General features: G+C 31.8%; 2 protein-coding genes across 8 annotated transcripts; one reads left to right on the top strand and one right to left on the bottom strand.

Annotated features, from left to right (window-relative positions):
- Nucleotides 1-1,653: 1,653 nt before the first annotated feature.
- LOC123694149 (protein lifeguard 1-like) lies at nt 1,654-20,785 on the bottom strand. 7 transcript variants are annotated; one of them, XM_045639468.1, is made up of 9 exons: nt 20,606-20,785; nt 18,660-18,675; nt 18,481-18,527; nt 9,612-9,802; nt 6,478-6,573; nt 4,648-4,754; nt 4,218-4,377; nt 3,420-3,549; nt 1,654-3,127 (listed from the first exon to the last, which is right to left on the bottom strand). In XM_045639468.1, exons 3-9 carry the CDS (start codon nt 18,509-18,511, stop codon nt 2,895-2,897), a joined length of 948 nt encoding a protein of 315 aa, XP_045495424.1. In that variant the 5' UTR covers nt 18,512-18,527; nt 18,660-18,675; nt 20,606-20,785; the 3' UTR covers nt 1,654-2,894. The 7 variants fall into 7 exon arrangements, with proteins under 7 accessions (XP_045495424.1, XP_045495430.1, XP_045495425.1 ...); XM_045639474.1 differs by lacking the exon at nt 20,606-20,785 and adding an exon at nt 18,746-18,918; XM_045639469.1 differs by lacking the exon at nt 18,660-18,675.
- A 2,347-nt stretch (nt 20,786-23,132) lies between these two features.
- On the top strand, nt 23,133-24,302 carry LOC123694148 (39S ribosomal protein L52, mitochondrial). Its single transcript, XM_045639466.1, has 3 exons — nt 23,133-23,303; nt 23,538-23,686; nt 24,070-24,302. Exons 1-3 carry the CDS (start codon nt 23,264-23,266, stop codon nt 24,247-24,249), a joined length of 369 nt encoding a protein of 122 aa, XP_045495422.1. The 5' UTR covers nt 23,133-23,263; the 3' UTR covers nt 24,250-24,302.
- Nucleotides 24,303-24,586: the final 284 nt, after the last annotated feature.

The raw sequence follows: 24,586 nt of genomic DNA, 5'->3' as shown, positions 1-24,586 counted from the left end.
TGGAGCACTGCGGGTAAAACCGCAGAGAACAGCTAGTAATATTATAAAGCTGAAGAGTTTGTTTGAACGCGCTAATTTCGGGAACTAAGTAAGTACTAGTCCGATTTGAAAAAAATTTCGATTTAAGATAGCCCATTTATCGAGGACCTAACGACGGACGCTAAGACCAACAGGAGCGAGGCACTGCGGGTTAAACCGCTGGGCACAGCTAGTTTAAAATATATCTATCTTGATTTGTTCACCTTCACCGTTCGCTGTAGAATTATCTTCATTAAATAGACCGATAAAAATGAGTTTCATTTAAACATTTTACCTCGACCTCGACAATTTAGGATCTTCATAGACATTTAAAAAAATGACTTCCATCATGCGTTTTCAATGCGATTGAGGCATTGAACTATCGACTTTGAGGAAGCGTCACGTCGCTGTCGGCGCGAAATGAAAAAGAGCGCAAGCAGACATTTGTTTAAATAAATACATATTTCAGGACATTTTTCACATACGACACGATCTGATCCCATATTATGCTTTCGTTTGTGTTATGGAAACCAAATGGCTGATAAACATATCATTTTAAATACTTATATAGATAAATTAACACCCAGACACAGAGCAAACATCGATGTTCATGACACAAATATTTGCTCTGGGTGGCAATCGAACCCACGACCTCTGGCTTGAAAGGCAGGGCAGGCTCGCTATCACCTAAAGCCAGCTGCATCGTTAGATTGATCTTGTTCTGTAATTCAAACAAATTGGTAGTTACGTTAACTTTTTTAGAAACCAGTCGTAGGCATACTACCTACAACTGACTTTTTTTGAAATTTCTAATTTTTTTTAAACGAAAGTAAAAATAATTTAAATTAAATATTATGATCGTATTTTAATAAAAACTAGGCAAAGCGTGCCAACGAGTGCATCAGGATTGGTTGAAAGATTCTACATGAACTACTTAGATAATTAGTTTTTAAATATAGAAATCTAATAATATGCTCTATGTTTTAAGGGTTTCAAAATAAAACAACATCATAGTGGACATCTATCACTGAATTTATTAGAATCATAATGATGACGGTTGTTATTATATGCATTATAGCATCAAGTATTAACACATAATTAAGAACATATTATTAACAACACTTTTACACCTAATAAAAACTAAAAAAAACCTAAAAAAAAAACAAAAAATAAATACCTACTAGCATGTTTGTGTTTTAGAATTTGTGAAAAAAAAAGACAAAAATGTGTGATTTTAAATGTTACATGTTTATTAAAAGAAAAAAAAAACTATGTATTAAATTACATCAATTTCAGCTTTTACTGACACTTTCTATTTTTTAAGCCCTAATAAATTTTAAATGACTATCATTGATAATACTTGATAGTTCAGTGAATGGATGAATATAGGAGAAGTCACGTGAAGCAGGTTTATATACTATGTTTTATCTAAAATGTGTCGTATGCATGATGCAAGATATTTGTACAATTTTCTTTTGAGGTCTGTGTATCCGAAGCAGAACGAATTCAGACGATTTAAACAAAGAGATTTTTAATGTTTTTTTGTTTTGAATATTTGCAGTCATGTTTATCATAATTCACTTATTTAGGGTTTTATTTCTATGAAAATAATGGAAAGAAAAAATAAAAAATGTATTTAGATACCATCGCTATTGTTTATTGTATTTATTGTACGATTAATGGAAGGAAATGTTATTGTGAAATACAAAAATATACAAGTCTATGACTAAAATTGCATTTTCCTAACATTTCGACGTTTTAAATGACGTTTGTATTGTTTTAAGATTCTTCTTTGTTTAAAAACGTTTTTATTTGTTCTTATGAATGCGTATCTTTAATTAGTGGAAATTTAAATTCTGGTGACAGATATTAATTATTGAAAAGCAGTTAAATAAAAACCACAAGGTAACGGTAAACGTAATATATTAATTATTTGAAGATGCAATTTTAGTAACGTGTTTATCTTATACTATAGAATTCTGAGTACATTGTTAGCTTAAATAAATCTCATATAAGAAAATCTATTGTCGTATTTTCTCAAATCCGAAGAAATCCTTCACAACCAGAAGTTATGTTTAATAACTAACAATGTACTCCGATTAAATTACATTTGATGAATGAAAATATATATTTATTGAATAAACTTTTATTTCTTTATATAAATCTATTCTATTATATTAAACATCCACTTTAATAAATAAGTAGAGGCAGGTATCTATCATACAGAAAGCTACAAGATATTTGTACAAATTTAGCAAATTTAAAACAGAAATAAATAATTTTTGCAACGGTCTATAGTCGTTATTAATACTTTTTGAAAACCGACATTTTTTGTTAATTATACATTAATTTAATATCATAAGTGAGAGTATCGACATTCGTCTCTTAGACTAAAAAGAGATAAATAAAACCAATGTGATGTTGAGCCTAAAAATAGCATAAGCATTATCCGTATAAATGCAATACCCATTATAACCTACAGAGATTAGACAAGATTCGTACCAACACTACTCTGTACATTTATTCGAATAAGTAGAAACATTAAACATCAGTCCACGGACTACAAAAAATAACAAAAAAAAAACTCTTAACATTAATTTATTGTCTGGTTGAGTGAGGCTAACGCTAATCTATGGAATGTAGCAAAAAAAACGAACACCGCAAAAAAAAAAACAATTTTGAAATTAGAATTTCATTACCTACTAAACCAAATGCAGAGCGAAACTGGCCATTAATACTAATCGCTTTAAATAAAAAAACATATAAATACAGATAATGAATACTCAATATTCATTACATACTGGCAGGTTAGCCCTCCATCTGTCACTACGTTAGCTCACCAACCGAAAAAAAAACAAACTCAAATGTCAAATCATTTAATCTCTGGCCGCGCCAATAATTGTTAGAATGTAGATGAAGATGTTGATGATGTCGAGATACAAATTTAGAGCTGCAAAGACATATTCTTCGGGTGAAATGCTGTATTTGTGTTTTCCTCCCATCATGAGTTGTGTGTCGTAAATCAGGTACACTGAGAACAGCATGGCGCCGAGAGAAGCGTACACTAGGGTGACCACTTGGTTTTTCGGTATGAAAATCGCGATCAGACCTGGAAATTTATTTTTTAAAATTAGTTGAGCTAGTTTAGAACTGTTTATATAAATAAAAAAAATAATAAAGATATTTTAATTTTAAAATATCTTAATTGTAATTAGATAACGCTCGAAAGAGGGGTCAGTACAAAAATCTACGCGAAGTACTACTGTTAATCTTTTAGCCAAAAAAAAAAACACTCAAAATATGTGTTGAATTTAATTACAAAGATCACACAAAAAAGGTTTGCCCTCAATTTACCCACATATATTCCAATACCTAATATTAATTGTAACAAGGCCACTTACCAAACAACAGCAGTACTACGGTAGCGCACAGCAGAATGCCGCCCATAGCCGTAAAGTCCCATTTAGTTTGCATCGCAAACAGTGTGAGCGTGAGACAGATCGCCGCTGTTATACCCACCGCCATCATTACCTGGAATAAGATGCATAATAATTAAAAAAATGTGTGCGTGTACTAGTGTACACACGTAAGAAGTGAAACTTCTTTATGACCTTATTTTTCAAAAAATAATTTACTATATGCAACTTTACAGAAATACGTCGAATCACGCGTGGTAGGGATAAGAAAAAAGATGGCGCGTAACGGAAAAATGTCACGCGTAACGAAAAAAATGTTACACTAAATCTTTTCTCAACCTCGATAAAGAAGTTTCACTTCAATAATAATAACTAACCGTTGCCATACTTTCAATGAAAATAATTTATGATTGGTTTATATTCTGCTAAACTTTTAACTGATGTTGCACTTTTTTGACTTAAGGATGAATGCACAAACCAGTTGATTGCATTTTTTTGTTGTTTTTTAATCATATAATTTTGTAATCATGGATTAGTGGTGTATATTGTCATGTGAACTTAAAATTGTAGCTTTAGAACCGCCAAACATAAACATGATAAAATTTTAAATAGAAAAAATCGATCACGTCGCGGGATTCGAACCTTCGTTCTTTTCCCGTACCGAGGCGAGAGGCTAGGCGTTGCCACGGTTCGTCGAAAAGACGCGGGTTGAATAAAAAAAAAAAAATCAATTATAAAGAATTTGAACGCTATAAAAAAAAAAAAAAAATCTTATAAACATACCGCATCACTCTGATAAACCGAAGCGGTGACGCCCAGCAGGAAACTCTCGGCCAAGGTGAAAAGGCCCAAGAAAATAAAGTTTGTGGGCGATTGACGACGCACGCTTCCACAGCACGACATCGCTATCAAGCAGGCAAACATCACCACGAACGCTATCCAACTGAAATGGAAATATATGATTTATTTAAAAAAATATGCTAGAGGCAATGAAGATTATTTATCCAATTGTAACACAACAGAATTATTTGCTGCTAAATGGAATATGTATTTAAGCCACATAACATAAGCTTGTGGGCAATTGAGACAGACAGACATAGCTGCGACAATTTTTTTAATTAGTTTACAATTTACATAGGGAGACAAATAAAAATAATATAACTCTAGAAAAGTAAGACTTCGAGTTAAAATTTATTTTCGAGTTAATACTCACAAAGTGTACGGATTCCTTTGCACCCACAGTTTGGTCGGCGCGTGGAACGTGAACAGTGTTATGAACGACATCGTCACCAGCAGTTGGCACATCAAGATGGCGTATACCTGCGAAATTATATTAAAAATATACATTTATAAATATTCTTTGAAATCCTAATTATTCAAGAGAAACTTCTTTATGCGCGTTGCACTATGTGTTTTTAGGCCCGAAAAAGTTTCAGTCTTGTTTTATTGGAAATATCTAAGGAGCTTCTCTTTTTAAATGCACGAGTAGAACACCCAGAGTTTTATTTCAAAAACACGATTTTTAAAAAAATATTTAAAATATTGGAATTTTCGCGGCCCACTGAGCTAAATAAATTCGTATAAAAAAAATAGATACACTAGATAATTTATTATGTTGCTAATATATGTAGTGACTACAGGCGCAAATTATCCCTTTTTGAAATTTTCGATATTGTCGATAGAGGCGAAAGTATTGTAATTTTTACTGATTTTCGTTTTTATTTTTTTATATTATATGCAGCCGTTAGTAGAATCTCTGTTTAGTACCAAAAGAAGCCTTGAACTGAGGTCTACATGTGACAAAAATACCACATTCTAACCACGAAGTTATTACGAGATATCGATTTTCAAAGAATTCAATGTCAGGGTTGTCCCTAATAAAAAAAAGTCAAAGCTGTTTTTTAACAATTATATAAATCGTCTATCTATTACCAAGTTTTTGTTTATGGTTTAAGTCGTTAGTTATAGTCGATATTTTAATATTATTCAACGATTTTTAATAAAATATTAAAAAAATTGTAATTTTCGCGGCCGACTGAGATAAATAAATTCGTATAAAAAAAAATAGATACACTAGATAATTTATTATGTTGCTAATATATGTAGTGATTACAGGCGCAAATTATCCCTTTTTGAAATTTTCGATATTGTCGATAGAGGCGAAAGTATTGTAATTTTTACTGATTTTCGTTTTTATTTTTTTATATTATATGCAGGCGTTAGTAGAAGCTCTGCTCAACCCTGACATTGAATTCTTTGAAAATCGATATCTCGTAATAACTTCGTGGTTAGAATGTGGTATTTTTGTCACATGTAGACCTCAGTTCAAGGCTTCTTTTGGTACTAAACAGAGATTCTACTAACGCCTGCATATAATATAAAAAAATAAAAACGAAAATCAGTAAAAATTACAATACTTTCGCCTCTATCGACAATATCGAAAATTTCAAAAAGGGATAATTTGCGCCTGTAATCACTTCATATATTAGCAACATAATAAATTATCTAGTGTATCTATTTTTTTTATACGAATTTATTTAGCTCAGTCGGCCGCGAAAATTCCAATATTTTAAATATTTTTTTAAAAATCGTGTTTTTGAAATAAAACTCTGGGTGTTCTACTCTTGCATTTAAAAAGAGAAGCTCTTTAGATATTTCCAATAAAACAAGACTGAAACTTTTTCGGGCCTAAAAACACATAGTGCGTTGTAAGCAATGGCAATATCGTCACGTCATGGAGTAAGGCGACGATTTTGGTATCTTTGAATCTTGCCAAAGAAGTTTCACTTCTGACACGTGTGCTCGGCACACAAACTTTTTTAACTAAAACAGCAATTAATTACATCGCCTTTTCAAACTCAAACTCAAACATTCATTTATTCAATTAGACTACTATTTAGTAGCACTTTCGAATCGTCATTACATAAGTATTTTTAACATTTACCACCGATTAAACAAAAATTGTAAAAGCAAAATGTAAATCTTGTTTTTCTATAATATTTTAGCCTCCACAGCTTTGCATTCTACCTCTATAGCCACTCACCTTTCGTATAAATGATTTCCTGATGCTCTGCTCGTTGAAGTCGAACCCTTTGACGTCCGCATCGTCACCGAGGCCTGCGGGACCACCGTACCCCGGCTGTAATGTAAAAGAAAAAACATTCAAAATCATAAATAATAATAAAAAAGAATATACCGGCCGAACCTCTTTTTTTTAAATCGGTTAAAAATACATATCTATAGTAATATTAAAAAGCTGAAGTTTCTTTGTTTGAACGTGCTAATCTCAGGAACTACTGGTCCGATTTGAAAAATTCTTCTTCGGTGTTAGATAGCCTATTTATCGAGGAAGGCTATAGGCTATATTATAATATCATTACGCGAAGACACGCGGGTGAAACCGCGAAGTAGCGCTAGTAAAATATAATATTGGACTGAATAGAAAGGACAAGTAAATAAAACATAAAATTTGTAAGGAAATCGGGTAATGCTTTATAGAAAAAAAATTGGACAGCACCACAGACACAACAACGTAGTACTTTTTTTTAAATCGGATAGATAGACATCTGACCACAGTCCCACCTGATGGAAAGCGGTGACGCGGTCTATGGTGGTAAATCATGTCTACCTAGAAAATGCCTATTTATTCGCCTCTTGAAGGAACACTTATTCTAGTTCTCCGGAAAGACAGAGACGCTGGCAGGGAGTTCCACTCCTTGGCGGTTCGAACTAAGAATGACGACGCAAAGCGTGAAGTGTACCTTCACCTGTACTAGTAATTGCAGCGTATTGTTGCATTACGTCCTAAAACTTAATGTGTATGCATTCCCTGCAGTAGAAATAAAGAATAGACTGATGAACAATTCTGATAAAAATCTTGTGTCATGTAACTTACTGCCAGTACTGAAATTGAATTCTAAACGATATAACTTTTGTCCTATAAAAAGCGAGAACAATTACAATTTTTCGGAATTCATTTTTCAGTGGAAAAATCAATCAAGTTTCTTTATAACAGAGAATCAGCCCACGACGTGTCGGAAAAATTGCCATAATATTGGAAAAACCTGTCTCCTGCGTAATATGACATGGTACAGAATAATTACCTACTTGTCCATAAAATGGTCCATGAAACATGAAATATAATATTTTCCCATACGCTAATTGACAGGATATCCCACATTTTTTATGTTTCTATTTTACCTTATCAAGTGACCTAGAACTGTTAGATGTTATCAAATACCCATTAACATGAAATTTTAAAATAACCGCTATTGATCGATCACGACATCAGGTAGTTACCAGTTATGGATATGGAGTTATGCATTTTTTGGTATAATTATTCGAACTTTTCTTTGCGCTTCTTTTTAGTGCATGTTATTTTATTTATAAGCGGTGTTTAGTATGAATGTTTTATAAATCTAGTAATATCTATATATTGTTTCATTTGGAATTTGAAAAACTTATTGGGAATAGCTAATAGCTATTTCATTCTTTTCTTTTAAACTTTCTTATTTATAAACTACTAGCTTACCGCCCGCGGCTTCGCCCGCGCAGTCAAAGGAAAACCCGCATAGTTCCCGTTCCCGTGGGATTTCCGGGATTGCGTCATTTTCCCGGGATAAAAAGTAGCCTATGTCCTTTCTCGGGTATCAAAATATCTCCATACAAAATTTCATGAAAATTGGTTCAGTAGTTTAGGCGTGATTGAGTAACAGACAGACAGACAGAGTTACTTTCGCATTTATAATATTAGCACATTAGTATGGATTTGAATTCTATAAAACTAAAAATTAATAAGCTTTTATGTATTTGAATTTTATTGGGCCCGCCTTTCTACAAAGCTGAATCACAAATGTTTTGCTAATAAACAATTAAGTAAATTACATTTGCAGAGAATAGCCGAATAAAGTATTGGGTGTCCGAGACTTGTTTTCCATGTAGAGACAAATTAAAATTATAAATCTATACTAATATTATAAAGCTGAAGAGTTTGTTTGTTTGTTTGAACGCGCTAATCTCGGGAATGACTGGTCTGATTTTAAAAATTCTTTCGGTGTTAGATAGCCCATTTATCGAGGAAGGCTAATCATCACGCTAAGACCAACAGGAGCGGAGCCACGCAGGTGAAACCGCGTGGCACGCTAGTGTTAAATAACACTATCACTAGTTAGGTCTGTGATTTCATGTTATTACTTTGAATGATTCAATTATGAAATTATATTTTATTTTAACAAAGTTCATCGTGCAGTGTAACTTACTTTAGAACTGCCACCAAACCAGTCATCCATAATCGCAAATATTCATAATAATATTTAATATTTAAGTTATCCACAATCTTCTTAAAACATGGCATACTCGTTTTCGCGAAAGTGACAGTACATGAAAGTTGCACCTTTCAAAATAATATATATTGATGGGTGAAAATTAAACTGCAAACATACGCAGTTTAATTCAGTCGATACCCATTATGATACTTTTTACCAAAAATTATCATATTTTTCAAATCAATCTATGTGTCTCTTTTGTCTCATTTATTGTAATAGGATGAGCATTTTATATTACGTATGTATTATTTAATCACTTTTTATATAGCATGTATTGTGATATGACTATTACAATATGTAATAGGATCTTCCAGTAAATATATTTAAGAAGAAACTGATGAAGTGGTTTATGGAGAAACAATTTTATGACATTCAAGAACTTATTACATTGCGGTATCTGTAGCAACTAGCAAGGAAGAATTGGTGACGTTTAACAATTTTTTGACGCGAAGAATAAGTGTAATTTAACTTATTTCCATTTAAATATTTGCACACCCAGATGGGTAGAATATATTGGCGCTTTAACATTGTAATAATAACACCTATTTTTGTAACTATATTCTTGCAAATAGATGTACCTAATTTGAATTTGTCTATAATCGAACTCTTGGCCTCATTTTTCTGAGTGCCGATTTTTCAATGCTTGGATAAAACTTATCCGTCCAATAAAGTATTACACGACAATATTAAAATGTCACGTAAACAGTCAAATACAGGCAATTAGAATACGTTTTTAAAATGGTAGTTTTATACATTATTCGACGAATAAGTTTTATCCAAGCATTGAAAAATCGGCCCTGAGTCAAATAAAACTACCCTACGTTCGCAGAAGCTAAGTTCTCGTTTAACATACCTCGCCATAACCCGCGCCGCCATAGCCCGCAGGTTGAAATCCCGGTTGAGGAGGTGGATAACCGCCCGGAGGCGGATAACCGCCAGCTGGCGGATAACCGCCCGCCGGTGGATAACCGCCCGGTGGCGGGTAACCGCCCTGCGGATAACCGCCCTGTGGATAACCGCCCTGCGGGTAACCGCCTTGTTGATCTGAAATCGTATACAAAACGTTAGATGAATTTTCTTTGACTTATGTGGTGCGTTGTGATATATCGTGCGCTAGTGCAATTGTGTATTCTTAGCTTGCGTCATAAATATAATTTTTGTGATGTGTTGTGTTATCGATGTATAAATAATTTAAATTTTTTTTTTGCAATATTTTTAATTCATTAAGATTTTTCGTTGCTATTTGTGATTGCATCTACAAATTGCAATCAATAAATATTAATAAGTTGGTTAAAGCTATGTGTAGGTAATGTATTGGTGTGAATATGTGCATTGGTGGTTTCATTTTCACTCGTTAATATTTACATTTATGTGGTAATCGCCTTGAATCTATTATTATTAGCGGTGTTTTGTGAATATACTTTGCGGTGAAGTATTATTTGTAAATCAATATTTCTGTATCTCTGTATCAATGATGATGGATAATCGTTACATGAGTTATAATTAATTTATAATCTAAATATTTTTTTCATTCTGTACACCCTTTGAAATAAGTTCTACAAAAATTATTGAAATAAATAAATCTCTTAACAAAATACCATCTAAAACCTTACAAACTTATCGAAAGTAATAAAACGCCACCCTCCATAGTCTCGACGGTATAAATATTAAGGTCACTGTTTCGATCGGGACGAGACACCATGTCGCCGGTATGACGTCACTGTTTATGTTTGAAGGCAATGTAAACATTGACTTTTCTAGGAATAAATATTCAGAACATCCTGTATCGAATTATGGGCTTCAGGGAAATAATCGACTGTAATCAGAATCTAAAGTCAGAAATAGCATGTAACTTAACAATAATGTATTTAATTCATGTGTGTAGTGTGCTGTGTTGTCCATTTAACGAAATCTTTGAAATAAAATGAATATGCTCATAATAAGATCAGAATTAAACAGAAAGGAGAGCATAGGTCGCTGTTTCCCTTCCATATCACGGATCGACGATAAACCACCCTAAAAAGCAAATCTATCGAAAACTACAACCTCCCTTACTTTTAAATCTTACTACGAAGACTAACCAATGTAAACATGAAAATTATTATTAGTTCCAGAAAGATAGAGAAGCATATTTATGTGAAATACCTTAGTGCAAATTTACTTGACCTCGAGACATTTAAACTTTACATATATAAGTATATGTAATAAGAAAATTTATTGTTCGCAGCTGCGCGATTATCTATTTTCGTGTAAAATTTTTTGTTTAGTTTAAAATTCTGGAATCTCAATTTTGGAATACCAGCTTAAATTTAATGCATCAAAATACTTGAAGAGTTCAAGGAGCAAAAACATTTTCAATTAAGTACATATTTGAAAGTAGATGTGCCATAATATGCAACTTTTCGTTATTGCACAAGACGTTACATACGCATTCTTCTGAGAATTGCACTTTATATCAATATGATATGAATATCAAACATTTATCAAACAATGCAGCTTCTCTACCAAGTTGTTATTTATTTATTCTAGAACAAAACAGAGGGAGCTAAGCAAAACAACATTTTCTTCACAATTGATACACCCATAAAAACACACAAACACAGAGCTACTACACAAATAACTAATTCCATAACAAATACCTTTCTCTTGCATATTCATCATTTGTTCACTATTCCCAAAATTACAGACACAACACCTAAGTCAAAAGGCTTTCGGATCCTGACTGACACATTCTAGATAGATTCAGAGGTTTCTCCGAACGTTGTTCCCCGTCAATAAGGGTTATATTGCCTCGCCCAGCATCATGCACATGCGTACTAGATACCAACTGATACCAAGGGATACAGTGTAATGGTTGTGCGAAACGTGAATGCAATTCACAACCTAATTAGAGTTTCCATCATGTAATACGCATTAGTTCAATTGGCGCATCATTATCGCTGAAATGGAGCTAATTCAGTGGCCATTTTTTGCTTCAAATAGCAAAAAAGATACAACGTTATTCATATTATATTAAATTTATTTATGTAGTCATTGGAAAACATAGGCTATTGCTATTTTTCGATATTATCGTGAAAGATGGAGGGTTTAAATATGACCTGTTTTTCCAAAAAAAAAAAAAAAAATGTTATTGCATATAAAATAGGTGTGCGTGTTTTTAAAGGTCTTTTATTCGAACGTGGAATCCGTCCAAACCGGTTTTGATCAATCAAATAACGATGCGATGTGATAATGTTTTATTTAAATTTAATCATACTTGTACATTCTTATATAAGCATCAAGTTTATCACTGGCTACTTAATATTTAAAACAGTTAAATTGTATTACATGTCTTTTGTCTATAATATTATATTTATTTGTATGAGAATAGTTCATTCATACATGTATTTTCCTCACTAACCAACCTTTCGTTATAGTTAAGGCGATTATTGACGACCCACAGACCTACAATGCGCATTTAGCTAGAAATCTATAAAACTGTTGACTCATTCTTAGAACAGTTGGATATTCGCCAAAATGAGATCATACCTACATACATCTCCCTGCGAGGGAATCCCCACTAACAGATATAAACCAGAGACAATGAATAACAATTTTGATAAAACCAGAGACAATCAGTCACAAATTTAATAAATCAGAGGCCATATCAGCAGCGATAATAGACATTAAGTATTCAATCAATAAGTAATAATAATCCAATTAATGTGAATTATAGTTAATGTAACTGAGTCACAAAATGAACCATATAGAAATATTATACGTTCTTTCATAATAATTATAGTCTTTTTTCAACTGTAGTTATCTACACGAAATATGATTTCCGTCCAGGAAAGAAGATAATCTGTCCTTCCTTCCCATGAAAATTAATAAAATATTCATAACACTAAAAATATTGACACAACATTATTAAGGGTATTCTCTCCTATCCTGGTTAAAACCTACTATAATGAATACAGTATTAATGTATCCAAAGACCAGAAACTACGAAATGAAATTACAAGAGGAGAATATTATCCGTATGTTACATAAGCTGTGATATACTACACCTACTCGGAAGTGGAACGATGCAGATGGCGCAATACTCGTTATACTTTTGAAATAACTAATAATTTAATGAACAAGTTTTATTCTTAGTTAAAATGCTTACGCGTTTTTAGAGACAAATAAGGAAAGGATTTAAAAGTGGCAAAGATTTTCCCGAGATAAAAGGAAAAAGGGAGGATAAACCAAACTTCAAACTACTGGAAATCAAGTATCTAGTAGATTGTTGGATAAATTAATTTATGTAAGTGCATTGTAATGTAACAATATTCTGAGAAAAATATAATGTCCAATGTCGAACTTTGATTTACTATCCACTGTAGGTAAGTATTCACATTATCAACACTTGAGCGACCTAAGCCCTAAGGAAAAACCTTTTAAATTAAAACGAGAATTTAGTTTCAAATTCGATATCACCCATCAAGTTCTATTAAGCTACTTCCTGCTTACGATCACAATATTTGAACCACTAACAAGATACCATCTATAGAGCAGTCGGTTTTGATAGGGCCGGTTTTATAATTTTGAGATAATATGCACTAGGGTGGAGTGTCGTTGTATGAAAAAAAAATTTTTTTGTTAACTCGCAATGGAACTATTACCAAAAGTTGTGTTAATGTATAGATCTTCTATAGCCAAAATATTTTTGAAATTGGTCAATTAGAAATACTGCCCCAAGTAACTTCAAGTTTGAGAAATTTCAAAAATTTCGAGAATTTTTCTCCCTTTGTTTTTTATAATTTAATAAGATTTCTAAAACTTTGTAATACAATTTAGGTTAGATAAAAGTCAATCTTTCAATATTATCGCCTAGGACATCACTAGTACCACCCCCGCGACCCCCGCGGTCCCGCTAGTTACTGGCAAAAAACGGAAATTTTTTAAACTTCAGTGCGCGTCGACCATTGTGCCAGATATTTCTAACGTACAAGATTTGAGCTCCGATCAACAGTAGATACCTGTATGATATTTGTATGGCTATTAATTGCGGTCATTGTAGTATAAGTTTATCCAAAAAGAATCCTGGCAAAATTGTTCATTCCAGGTGGCTCACGATGGCAAACAGACTACTTAGATTATACGTTTCGACAACGTCTCCTACGGAAAACCTAAATACACTTGGTAACATTTATTTTGAATGTTTACGCGCCTATGTGGTTTTTCATTGAAACAACCAACATGTATTTATGGTGCAAAACATATGCATAAAATCATTATTCTTTCGAGGTACCTCCCCGAACACCTGAAAATGATAGTAGATCCAGTCATACAACGAAATGGTTTCTTTGGTCATACAGAGAATATTTTGTTGGCTATGTTGGCTGTTGAAAGAAAAAATATAAGAGTTTTGGCACTACGTAAGATCCATAAGGCACGTGATTCAGCAGTTAGGGGCGTGAGTGAATTTTAGGTTCCTCAATTAAATTTCAATGCTGTTGACTACATTGACATCGTCATTTGGAATGATGTGGTCGTCACGGAGCCTCCAATTTGAAAAAAACATAAGCACAAGCATAATATTCGAGTGCATTGAGACGCCTGAAAAAATTGATCATTTTATAATACCTCTTCTAAAAAAGTACCCTTGTCACACCCAAGCTACAGAGAGGTGTGTTAAAATAGTAACAGAAGCCTCTGCTGCAGTGTGTGGTCCAATAAGAAGGGATGGATTCATACGAACCCGCCTTCTATCACGTAAAATTATGCCTGTTTTTGAAACAAAAAAAATTTACTTACAAAAAAGAAAAATTTACTTTACTAAAAAGATTACAAAACACATTGATTTTTTTATTTTTTGTCGAAACACCAGTTATAATTTTCCATAATTTAGTTCCATGTTTTTATAATTATGATAATACGGGTAGTTTCTAAGCTAATAAAAGTAATTTTTATTGAAAATTTACTGTTTTATTAATCTCCATCAAACATCTAAATATTGTCTAAAAAGTGTATTTTCTCAAAATATCAGAGGGCTTGGGGCAGTATTTCCATAAATATATCAAGAAATTTAAATATACAGTTTTAAATGTAATCATATCTGACAACTTTTGGCAATAGTTCCATTTCGAAATTCCAAAAAAAAATATTACGCTCCACCCTAATATGCACTGAGACATCTACTAGAATACATTTATTTGTATATGAGTAAAGCTTTTTTATATGCAAGAATGTAGGTAGATGTGACCATTACGAAACCTTTGTTTGGTAAGAATAAGATGGAAAAACGCTTTCAAATCACTCTACCTAGTTGAAAAAATAAACTAATTGAGTTTTAACGATATCTGTAACTTAGTTGCATTTTATAATTAGAGATTACTAATGTTTGAAATGTAACAAAGTTTTTATTAAAGTTATGAATGAATTGAACCAAGCCATGCGTCAAGAGAAAGTTTGAAATGTATCGATCAACATACAATTGTGTTTCAATAATAAATTATACTCGTGGTAAATTAACACTGCTAATTGGACGACATTTTATAAACACGACACGGTAAATATAATGTAATATACCAGTGTTCAAGCAAGAATAATTATATAGTTGATACGATTTAGAAGAGAATATAGCAAAAATAATTATAGCGACCAATTTATTTATAGATTTAAGCACCTGAAATTTCCGACGAATAAAAAAAATCGAAAACAGATAGATTTTTAAAATTAGATAAGACTGACCAGGAAGTAGGAGGGGTTACCATGATTTTTTATATTAGTAGTATTTCCAGTGTAGGAATATGATGGCGATAGACGACCTATACCTATTTAGCTATACTAGGTATCATTTTTCCAATATACTGCATAAATACATTATGGTTTGGGGGCAGAAACACGATGAGGGCTTCAGAATGCCACTTAGCTCACAAGGATTTCAAACAATAAGAACATGAGGAAAATGCATGTGAATTATTTTTAATTACTTCAGCATAATTATAGGCGTATAACAGAACCACGTTTTTACCATAGTAAAAGCAATCACATCGACATTAAATAAAATAGAAAATCCTTTACAATAAAAACGCTAATTATTGTATGACGTCCGCTTTCGCCTACACGCGACTCAATCAAAACTCACACAATATTGTACGTTTGTGAATTATTTCAAGGCTATTTATAAATTACGTATTATTTAGCCTTGTCGTGTTATAATAGAAAATATTAAAATTGTAAATATAACCTAGGCTATTACTCCTTAGTGATGTAACATTTCATTGCCCCGAGACATGAAAAACCTGAATGTGATGTAATAGCTGTTCAAAAACAAATCGTAAGAACAAGAATATATAAATGCCTCGGATAAAACTTCATGATACAAAATAATCATGCAAATAAGTATCAAATTGAGTCCTCATACAGGGTTCATGGCAAAGAGAGATTGTTTTTTTTTTAAAAGAACTTGTATCCAGTGTCTAATGTCTATGGCAAGAAGACCATAGAGAAGCCAACAGGCTCAAACAATGTAACATTGCTTTTTTTTTCCCAGCTTATGCCATTAATATATTATGTACTAGCAAATAACAATGAGAAAAAAGATCGAAAAAGGTTAGGTTAAACTACCGTAACAACCATAAATCCTCTTTAAGGCAGCCATATAAAAATACAGCATGATTGTTCAGTTACCATATGTATTTTTATTAGTGTAATATCAATACACACAAATACTCTTTTATCAAACATTGCACGCAGGTTCATACATATCTTTATCAGACAGACAAAATAAAAATAGACCATCTAGAGAATGTGAACATCAGTGAATGAGTCACAATATGACGAGCATTATATTCACATTATGAGGATATAATGTACAACTTGCATGTAATTGAATAATGTGCTGAACTACATTAGTTTCTCAATGATACTTAACTATAAGGTAAAAAGGTGGTAATTACATTTAGGTATATCAAAGGTTTATGGATATGCCATCTATATCTATACTAATATTATAAAGAGGAAAGGTTTGTATGTATGGTTTTCACGCATAAACTACTGGACCAATTTTGATGAAATTTGGCACAGACAATCTTTAGACTCTGAGAAAGAACATAGGCTACCTTTTATTGCGAAATATGTACCACGGGCGAAGCCGGGGTGGACCGCTAGTATGCTATATTATCATATTACATTTTATAAAGAAAAAGTGTATGATGAAAATAGAAAACAAACAAAAACTGATGGACATCACATTATTTCAGTAGTGTATATGGAAACTGCAGCTTATCTAATAGAAGTGTAGACGTTTAGTCAATAACTACAAGGTCTGTCAGGTTATAATACAAATATTGGAAGTATTTGTTGTGATTTATATAACTTTCTTCAAGATTATATAACTGGGAGTGTTAAAAAAAATTTCTGTATGAAAACCTTTTTTCAGAGCAATGCTTGCAAATTGTACATTAGAATTCATTTAGTTAGAAATTAATGTTGAAAATCTCACGTCACTGTATAACATATTTTCCTTCTCTTATCTCATCTCTCATCTCTTATCTGATAAGCCAAAAGCAGACTACTTTGTGTTCCAAAACAAAAGTATATTGCATAGATAATTTAAGAATATTCTATCAAAACAGCTGTTTCATTGATAAAGTATGACATTATCTTTGTTTTCTTATTACCTAAATAGATAATAAGTAAGTTACTAGAAAAATCTAATTGGATTAGACAGTTTGGCTTCCAACATTATCATAATTTATATTGCTTCCAGTAGAAATAATTACTATGTAATTTATTTTAATGTTTGTTTGTTTCATTTCTTAGTAGACCTTAGTTATTCATAACGAATGCAGGATTGGAGAGTAAAAACTACTTTCATATAAAATTAAATTATTTAACGTTTGTTCAGCTTAGTGCTTACCACATAATCAATACTTGATAGTGTTGTAATAGGCAAATATTATAATCTGTATTTTGGTTATTGTATAGTCTGCATGGTATCACTGTAAACTGCAATTGTCTTTGCCCTCCTCCTGTCTCTGTGGTTCGTGGTGTAATGTCGTGTGCGCACAATGTAGTTTGTAATAAAGTATTATAAAAATAAAGATAATTTATCAGCATCCACAAGTTGTGTTTCAATATACAATTATTTCAACAGATAGATTTAATTATACTAAAATTTTAATAAACATGATTACTAAGTCAATTAGCCAGAAATATTAACTTAATTAGGCAATACATGTAGACTATCATTAAATGTATATCCTATAGCAAAATTTAAATAGAATTTGCTTTGTGTTAATTATTGACGTTTTCATGGCCTTGTAATGTGCAAATGTGTGTAACATTTATGCTGGTTCAAAATTTTAATACAATAAGCTACACAATATACAAACAACAATCAAAATATAACAACAGTGTTTTCTATGGAATTAGCAAATTTTGTATAATATAATATAGTCAATTTATGAACATTTGGCTTCTTGGAGTATGTAGTATGAGCGAGACATTATAATGTACACATTTTTACACTTAATATCTATTAGTTAATCACTTAAATGTTTGTGAACTGTTGTGCAATGGTATAATTTTACACTTAATATCTATTAGTTAATCACTTAAATGTTTGTGAACTGTTGTGCAATGGTATAAGCATAAAACACATTAAGTTTAACAACACTGGTGTAGTCTAATAATTTCAATGTTATTGTAGAAAACACTGTTGTGAAAACAAACTAAGAAGGGAAAATAAAAACCTCCTGGATACACCCCTGGGTTCTGGAACATTGTCCACAGATTTTTGCTGCACAAAAGAAAAGAAATGCATTAATATATATAATACGAAACATCATACATACACATTGTGTTGTAGTTCGGCTGCTCAGAAGGGTTTATCTTTTCGGATGCCGTTTTGAATAAATTTCACACCACTTACGAACTGATTTGTTTGGCTGGAAGAATAAAAAATGTCTTGAAATATATTACGGTAATTCCCTATATAAAAAATTTCACTGGTCTAACAAGAGAAAGTAATACGGATGAATAATGCGTAGTAAAGTACCGAGCTGTGAAAAAATACCCAAAACACGTAAAATTCAACAGATATGAAATAAAAAACTTTCGTGTGTACATTTGCAAACAATACACCTGTGAATTTATTTTTTGTATCGATTAGTACGCCATTGTGTATGACGAATTAAATAGTGATGCAATACAGAAAATTGCCCATAAATAGAAGTGTCACACGTTGGATTTAAAGATGAAAGCAATAAGAACAATACAGCGATTAAATCTATATTTAAATCAGTAATGTTTCTGAAATGGCCGTAGATAAGCAAAAAGGATCCAACCCACAACATGACCGAAAATGAGTTAAATATACCAAACTGCTCGTCTAGGTCTATATTTTCGATTAGCAAAAACAATCCAAGTAAAATATGAATATTTTGACGTTAAATTGACACTGGGTACCAACCCACATGTATGGAGAAGCCATATTTTAGTTTCGTAAAAACGATCCATTCTTCTTGGATCATATTGTAAAACGCTCAGTCTAAGAAACTAACACAAAACTAAAATGTTTAAAAAAATCCAAAGCATGTGGATCCTTTTAGATATTTAATTTTTATGATATTATGATGCAATAGATAAATCACTAAAAAGATTCAGAAAGCATGGATCTCTTTTGTTAAACTGAATTTTGTAGAAATGTATACTGGTTTAATAACAAAAACGATTCAGAACATTTGGATAGACTGAATATTGTATTGTATTTAAAGCTTGAGGCGTTAGGCATGCATTAAGTTCACACTCCAAGTATCTTGATCGGGTCACACATCTTTGCCTTTTTTAAACCGATTTTTCGAAAATAGAAGCACTTTGAAAATACCTGAAAAAATTTACGAAGCTGACGAATATGTCGAAGTAACAAAAAATTACTCGCACAACTATCGATCACCCGCTCATGTGATCTTTATTACCTTCATTCAAGAATTGCCTATAGAAGACTGTAAGGTTTGTTGGGGATATAAATTATTAAGACTGAAATCGATTGTATGCGCACCTCCATCGACTAAACAGTTTAGTCATGTTGAATTCAAGAGGAGAATACAGCTCGACAGATCAGTTTAGTCGATGCAAAAGTTGTATGTATGGGCGGGCTCGAAAGGTAAATCTTCGGAGGTATCTGATAATGATTTTCAATGACTATGGCCAAATGTTAAAGAAAAGCCCGCCCAATTAGACGATTTGGAGTCAATCTTTGACTATTTATCTAAATACTGCCTGGATTTCTATAAATCAATCAAGGGGGCAATCCAAGACTTCATGTCGATGTAGATATGGCGATGAACCGGACTTCGCACACGAAGAAGAATAGTAAATCGGATAGAATTAATATGTTTTATATAAATAATGAAAAAAAAATTGAAAGTTAGTTGTTTTATTTATGAAATTAAAAAAAAATAAGGATCTTAGTAGCAATTAGCTACTTTCAATCGTTTTTGCGAAATGAAAATTCACTTATCATAATTGAAAATAGGTTTTATCAAAAAGGATCCTAACACACATTTAGCTGAATATTTCAAGAAATAAAACTAAATTCAATAAAATTTGTTTGTAAGAATAAAATATACATTGACACACACACTTTTCCTTAGGAAGCAATTAACACAAGCAAGTCTTTATATGAACAAACACAGGTTAAACTTCAAACTTCAATAACTCAAAAGTAACATTTTGTGGGTTGGATCCTTTTTGGTTATCTACGGCCAAATGTTCCCTAAACACTCTAGATTCTAGAATGTGCTAGACCGACCTTGCCGCGTTACAACTTACGATTTTTGAAACATATTTGACTATTAAAATGTTTATAGTATTTACCTTGACGCCTTGCACTACCACACTTCCGAAAATATATAACGCTTTACAAATCACTGAACGGTCAACGGATGCTCCTAAAATAGCACCAAAAAATTTTATTCGACGCGGAAATACACTTTGCACAACACTTTCTGAACAGGATTTTCACTGCACTGAAAAGTGAAAACAAAACAATACAGTATGAAATTGTCTATGATTATGAATCATACATGACGTTGCCAGTCACCGCTTGGCCACAGATATGGTTGGGTTTAAAATTATTGTGATTCTAAACAATTTACAATTTAATACGAAATTGGATTACACTTCTAGGTCTTACGTCTTACTTGTTCTTAATAATTCTTGAATTTATAATTATATAGTATAGTATAGTGATAGTAATGGTAATGTGAAACGATGAACTAATAAAACTAAATAATTAAATGCTGTGGTTAAATGCAATTTTAAGAACACTTGAGACAAATGATAAATTAACCCCTTATTGCATGAATTATTAAGGAGATGAAATAAAAATTATTTTTTTGCAAAAAAGTGTTTATTAGACCTTACATTATGAGATCAAATTGAAAAAAAAAATTATTTACTTATATTATAGAAAATATATAACGGCGCCATATATGGACTCGTATGCAGTGTTTGTTGTATTTTTTCTGTCATATATGGCTTCGTATGCAATTAGAAAAAAGTAACTAATTAATAAAATAAAAACATATTCCGGATTAATTTCACACACACGGTTGCTAAGCCCCAAACTAAACTTAAGCTTGTATCCTGAATGCTTAGTCAACTGATATGCTACATATACTTTACATAAATCCTATCCTACTTATATTATAAATTCGAAAGTTTGTGAGGGTGGATGTATGTGTATGTGTTTGTTTGTTACTGTTTCACGCAAATACTACTGAACCGACTTCTATGAAATTTAGCACACATAATATAGAGGGTAACTTGGACTAACACATAGGATAGGTTTTATCCCGAAAATCCCACGGGAACGGGAACTATGCGGGGTTTTCTTTGAAAACGCGGGCGAGGCCGCGGGCGAAATGTTAGTACTTTATATGGATACCTAAATAACACCCAGAATCACAGCCAACTTATACTTCGTGAAATTGCTTAAAACAATTACGTTTGTCATTATAACATAAAAACACGTTATATTTTTCACATAACGTGAAGGAACGAAATTGGAACAATATAGGCATAGCTGACGGGCGTTCTTCTTCCAAATTCGGTAATGACTAATCCCATCAGACCGTACAGAATCAAAGTGAAAATCTAGATGTCCTGCAGGAGTTTTTCGTAGCTTTTTTGCGGTAATTGGCGAGTCAGAAATACTGAGGAGACTCCAGAGATGCCGATGTTTCTAAGTTTTTGAGAGACGACCACGTCTTTTGGTAATAAGAGCTTTCCCTGACTTTCGCATTTGCTCTGAAACGGCTAATTAAAAATCATACAGTGGCATATAGCATGAGTCTGTATTTATTGATGATGATATAATATTTACATGCTTAGCATAGTGAGATAAAAGTGTCTAGGATCGATACTGGAACAATCAGTGAAAGTATCCTTGAATGCTGTGCTTGAATGCATACCCAGCCACATATGACATAATATATTTTGGACGGAATGCATACGAAGCCAAATATGACAGATTTGGAAAAGTACAAAAAAACATGATTAAAGCAAAAAAAACAACCTAACCAAATGTTTTACCTTATTTTAGAAAGACTAAAGAATGAAGAAATATTTTTTTTCATGGCTTTACTCACCTTTTTGATATTGAAATCTTAATTTGAAAATCACGGTTTTTTCCGCGCACCCAAACCGTCGCACGCCCTAGACTAAATCTATAATATATCTGATGGATAATATTTACACTGTATAAATTAATTACATTCCAATTCTCGATGAAATGCTGTTTAAGATGTAAGGTAGTTTTTTTAGATATTGTTTATAGTTAGCCTATAAAAAATTCATAAACTTCGTCGTCCATATATGGCTCTGTATGCGGTAAGGGGTTAAAGTTCAATTTAATTTAATTTGTTTATTTATCCGTAATCCACATCCACAGCCATATTTAGAGTAAAATATAACATTTCATAATATTATATTGATGAGCCAATTAAGATTACAAAAAAAAGGTACTTACAGCTAGATACTTTCCAATTTTTCTTGTTTCTTACATTGTCTAGACTATAATCACAAATTGTAATAGAATAGGGAAGTCCCGAAACCACAGACATCCAAATATAGTAATGTTTAAATATCTGTGCCCGAAACGCAAATTTATTGATTGTATGAAGTTTCTAACAATATTTTGATAACTTAAACTTAGGTACTTAATAAATAAATTTATTTGTAGTTTGTACCTACTATATTCATAATATTTTAGAATCATTTTCATTCATAAATTTAATTCTTCATTTCTCCATTTTCTCTATGGTTTCAGGCTTGATTGTGTGGATCTACCATTATAAAAAAAAGCTACAATCTGTCAGTGTCAGATGTCATTGTCAAGATAAAAAAAGAAACAATTTCTAAATTCTAACAATTCTAACCTAACACAAACCTAAAAATACAACAGTCTACAATAATTTATGTTTCCAATTTATACTTATGACCTAAGTCCTGGTGTGATTGAAATAGGAAATTATGGCTTTATTACAAATACTGCGTAGCACCCAAATGAATGGTATGTATTTTTTTTTATAAAATACACTAAGTATTCTGAATGTTAAAATTTACAATTTACATATTTTATTTGTAGAAATTGAAAACTTAATTAATAACCCTTGACATCATTATAAGTTGCCCCTTTTGGCAGTTTCTCTTAATTCAAATCAAGAAGCAATCATTATATTGTACCTTTCAATCAAACTACTGTATGTAACAGTCACTTATAAAAGTATATAATATCAAATTCCAGTGGTTTCACGTTCCTTGTGCTGCTCAGCGGCTCTGCAATCAAAACAGTGGCGTATATCGCAAGGGCTCTCAGCAAATCGAACAGCCGAAGGTATTCTAACCGATGGACCAGATTACACATTCTTGGACGGAAGACCAACACCTTTACTGGTAAACTGTATAATCAGCAACTTGAAAATGTTATTCTGTTATCAAATCAAGTATTTATAAACAAGCATTATACTCTTAACTATCTTTAGTCACTACAAAGTACAAACATATTATAAAATCGCTCAATTCAACATGAAAGATCGTAACAAACACAGTTTTGCATTTAAAACATGAGTGAGAAGCAAGGATAGTATAAAAATAAAAATTACATATTATAATTGCAAAAAATATAAACAAAATCTTAAAAATTGTTTTGTTGGTATACATACCAAAAATTTCAGTATCCTGTTTTCCATTCAATAATACATAAGAAATTCATACTTTTCATCTAAATATTATAAAAGTGAATAAAAATAAATTACATATTAATTTTCATTTTTCAGCAAAAGCAAAAACTCAGAATGCTCAAACAACAGGACTATGCAACAAAAATTGTTCAACTCACGTCTGAGTTAGATTTTGCCAAGACTAGATATCAAGACAACATTAGATTGGAACAAGAAGAAAGGGATAATATTATAAAGAATAGATTGAAACCAAAGGGCAAATTTTTGAAGAAATAATTAGTAGATTATTGTGTAGTTTAAGTAGTTTAATAAATGTTTAAAGTAATTTATGTAGTTGTTTTATTGGTGACATCTGACCCTTGATAATTCCTTCATATTATATCCCTAGATACCTGACCCTATTTTCACTTTCATTTGTTCATTATTATGAGAATTAATACATTATACAATTTATTAATAAAACTGGAAATGGAAAATTTGTAATTTTCCAGGAAAAATACTGTCAAAACAACTGCAAAACTTAATCATTATAACAGGATTAAACACTTATAAACCATGCATTCAATTGATAAACCATGCCTTAACAAACTAGCTGTACCATGAGTTTACGCAC

Source organism: Colias croceus, chromosome 9 (assembly GCF_905220415.1).
Source record: "Colias croceus chromosome 9, ilColCroc2.1".
Taxonomy (NCBI): Eukaryota; Metazoa; Arthropoda; class Insecta; order Lepidoptera; family Pieridae; genus Colias; species Colias croceus.
The sequence above is the reverse complement of the archived record's forward strand: the minus strand, read 5'-3'. Positions and strand labels throughout refer to the sequence as shown.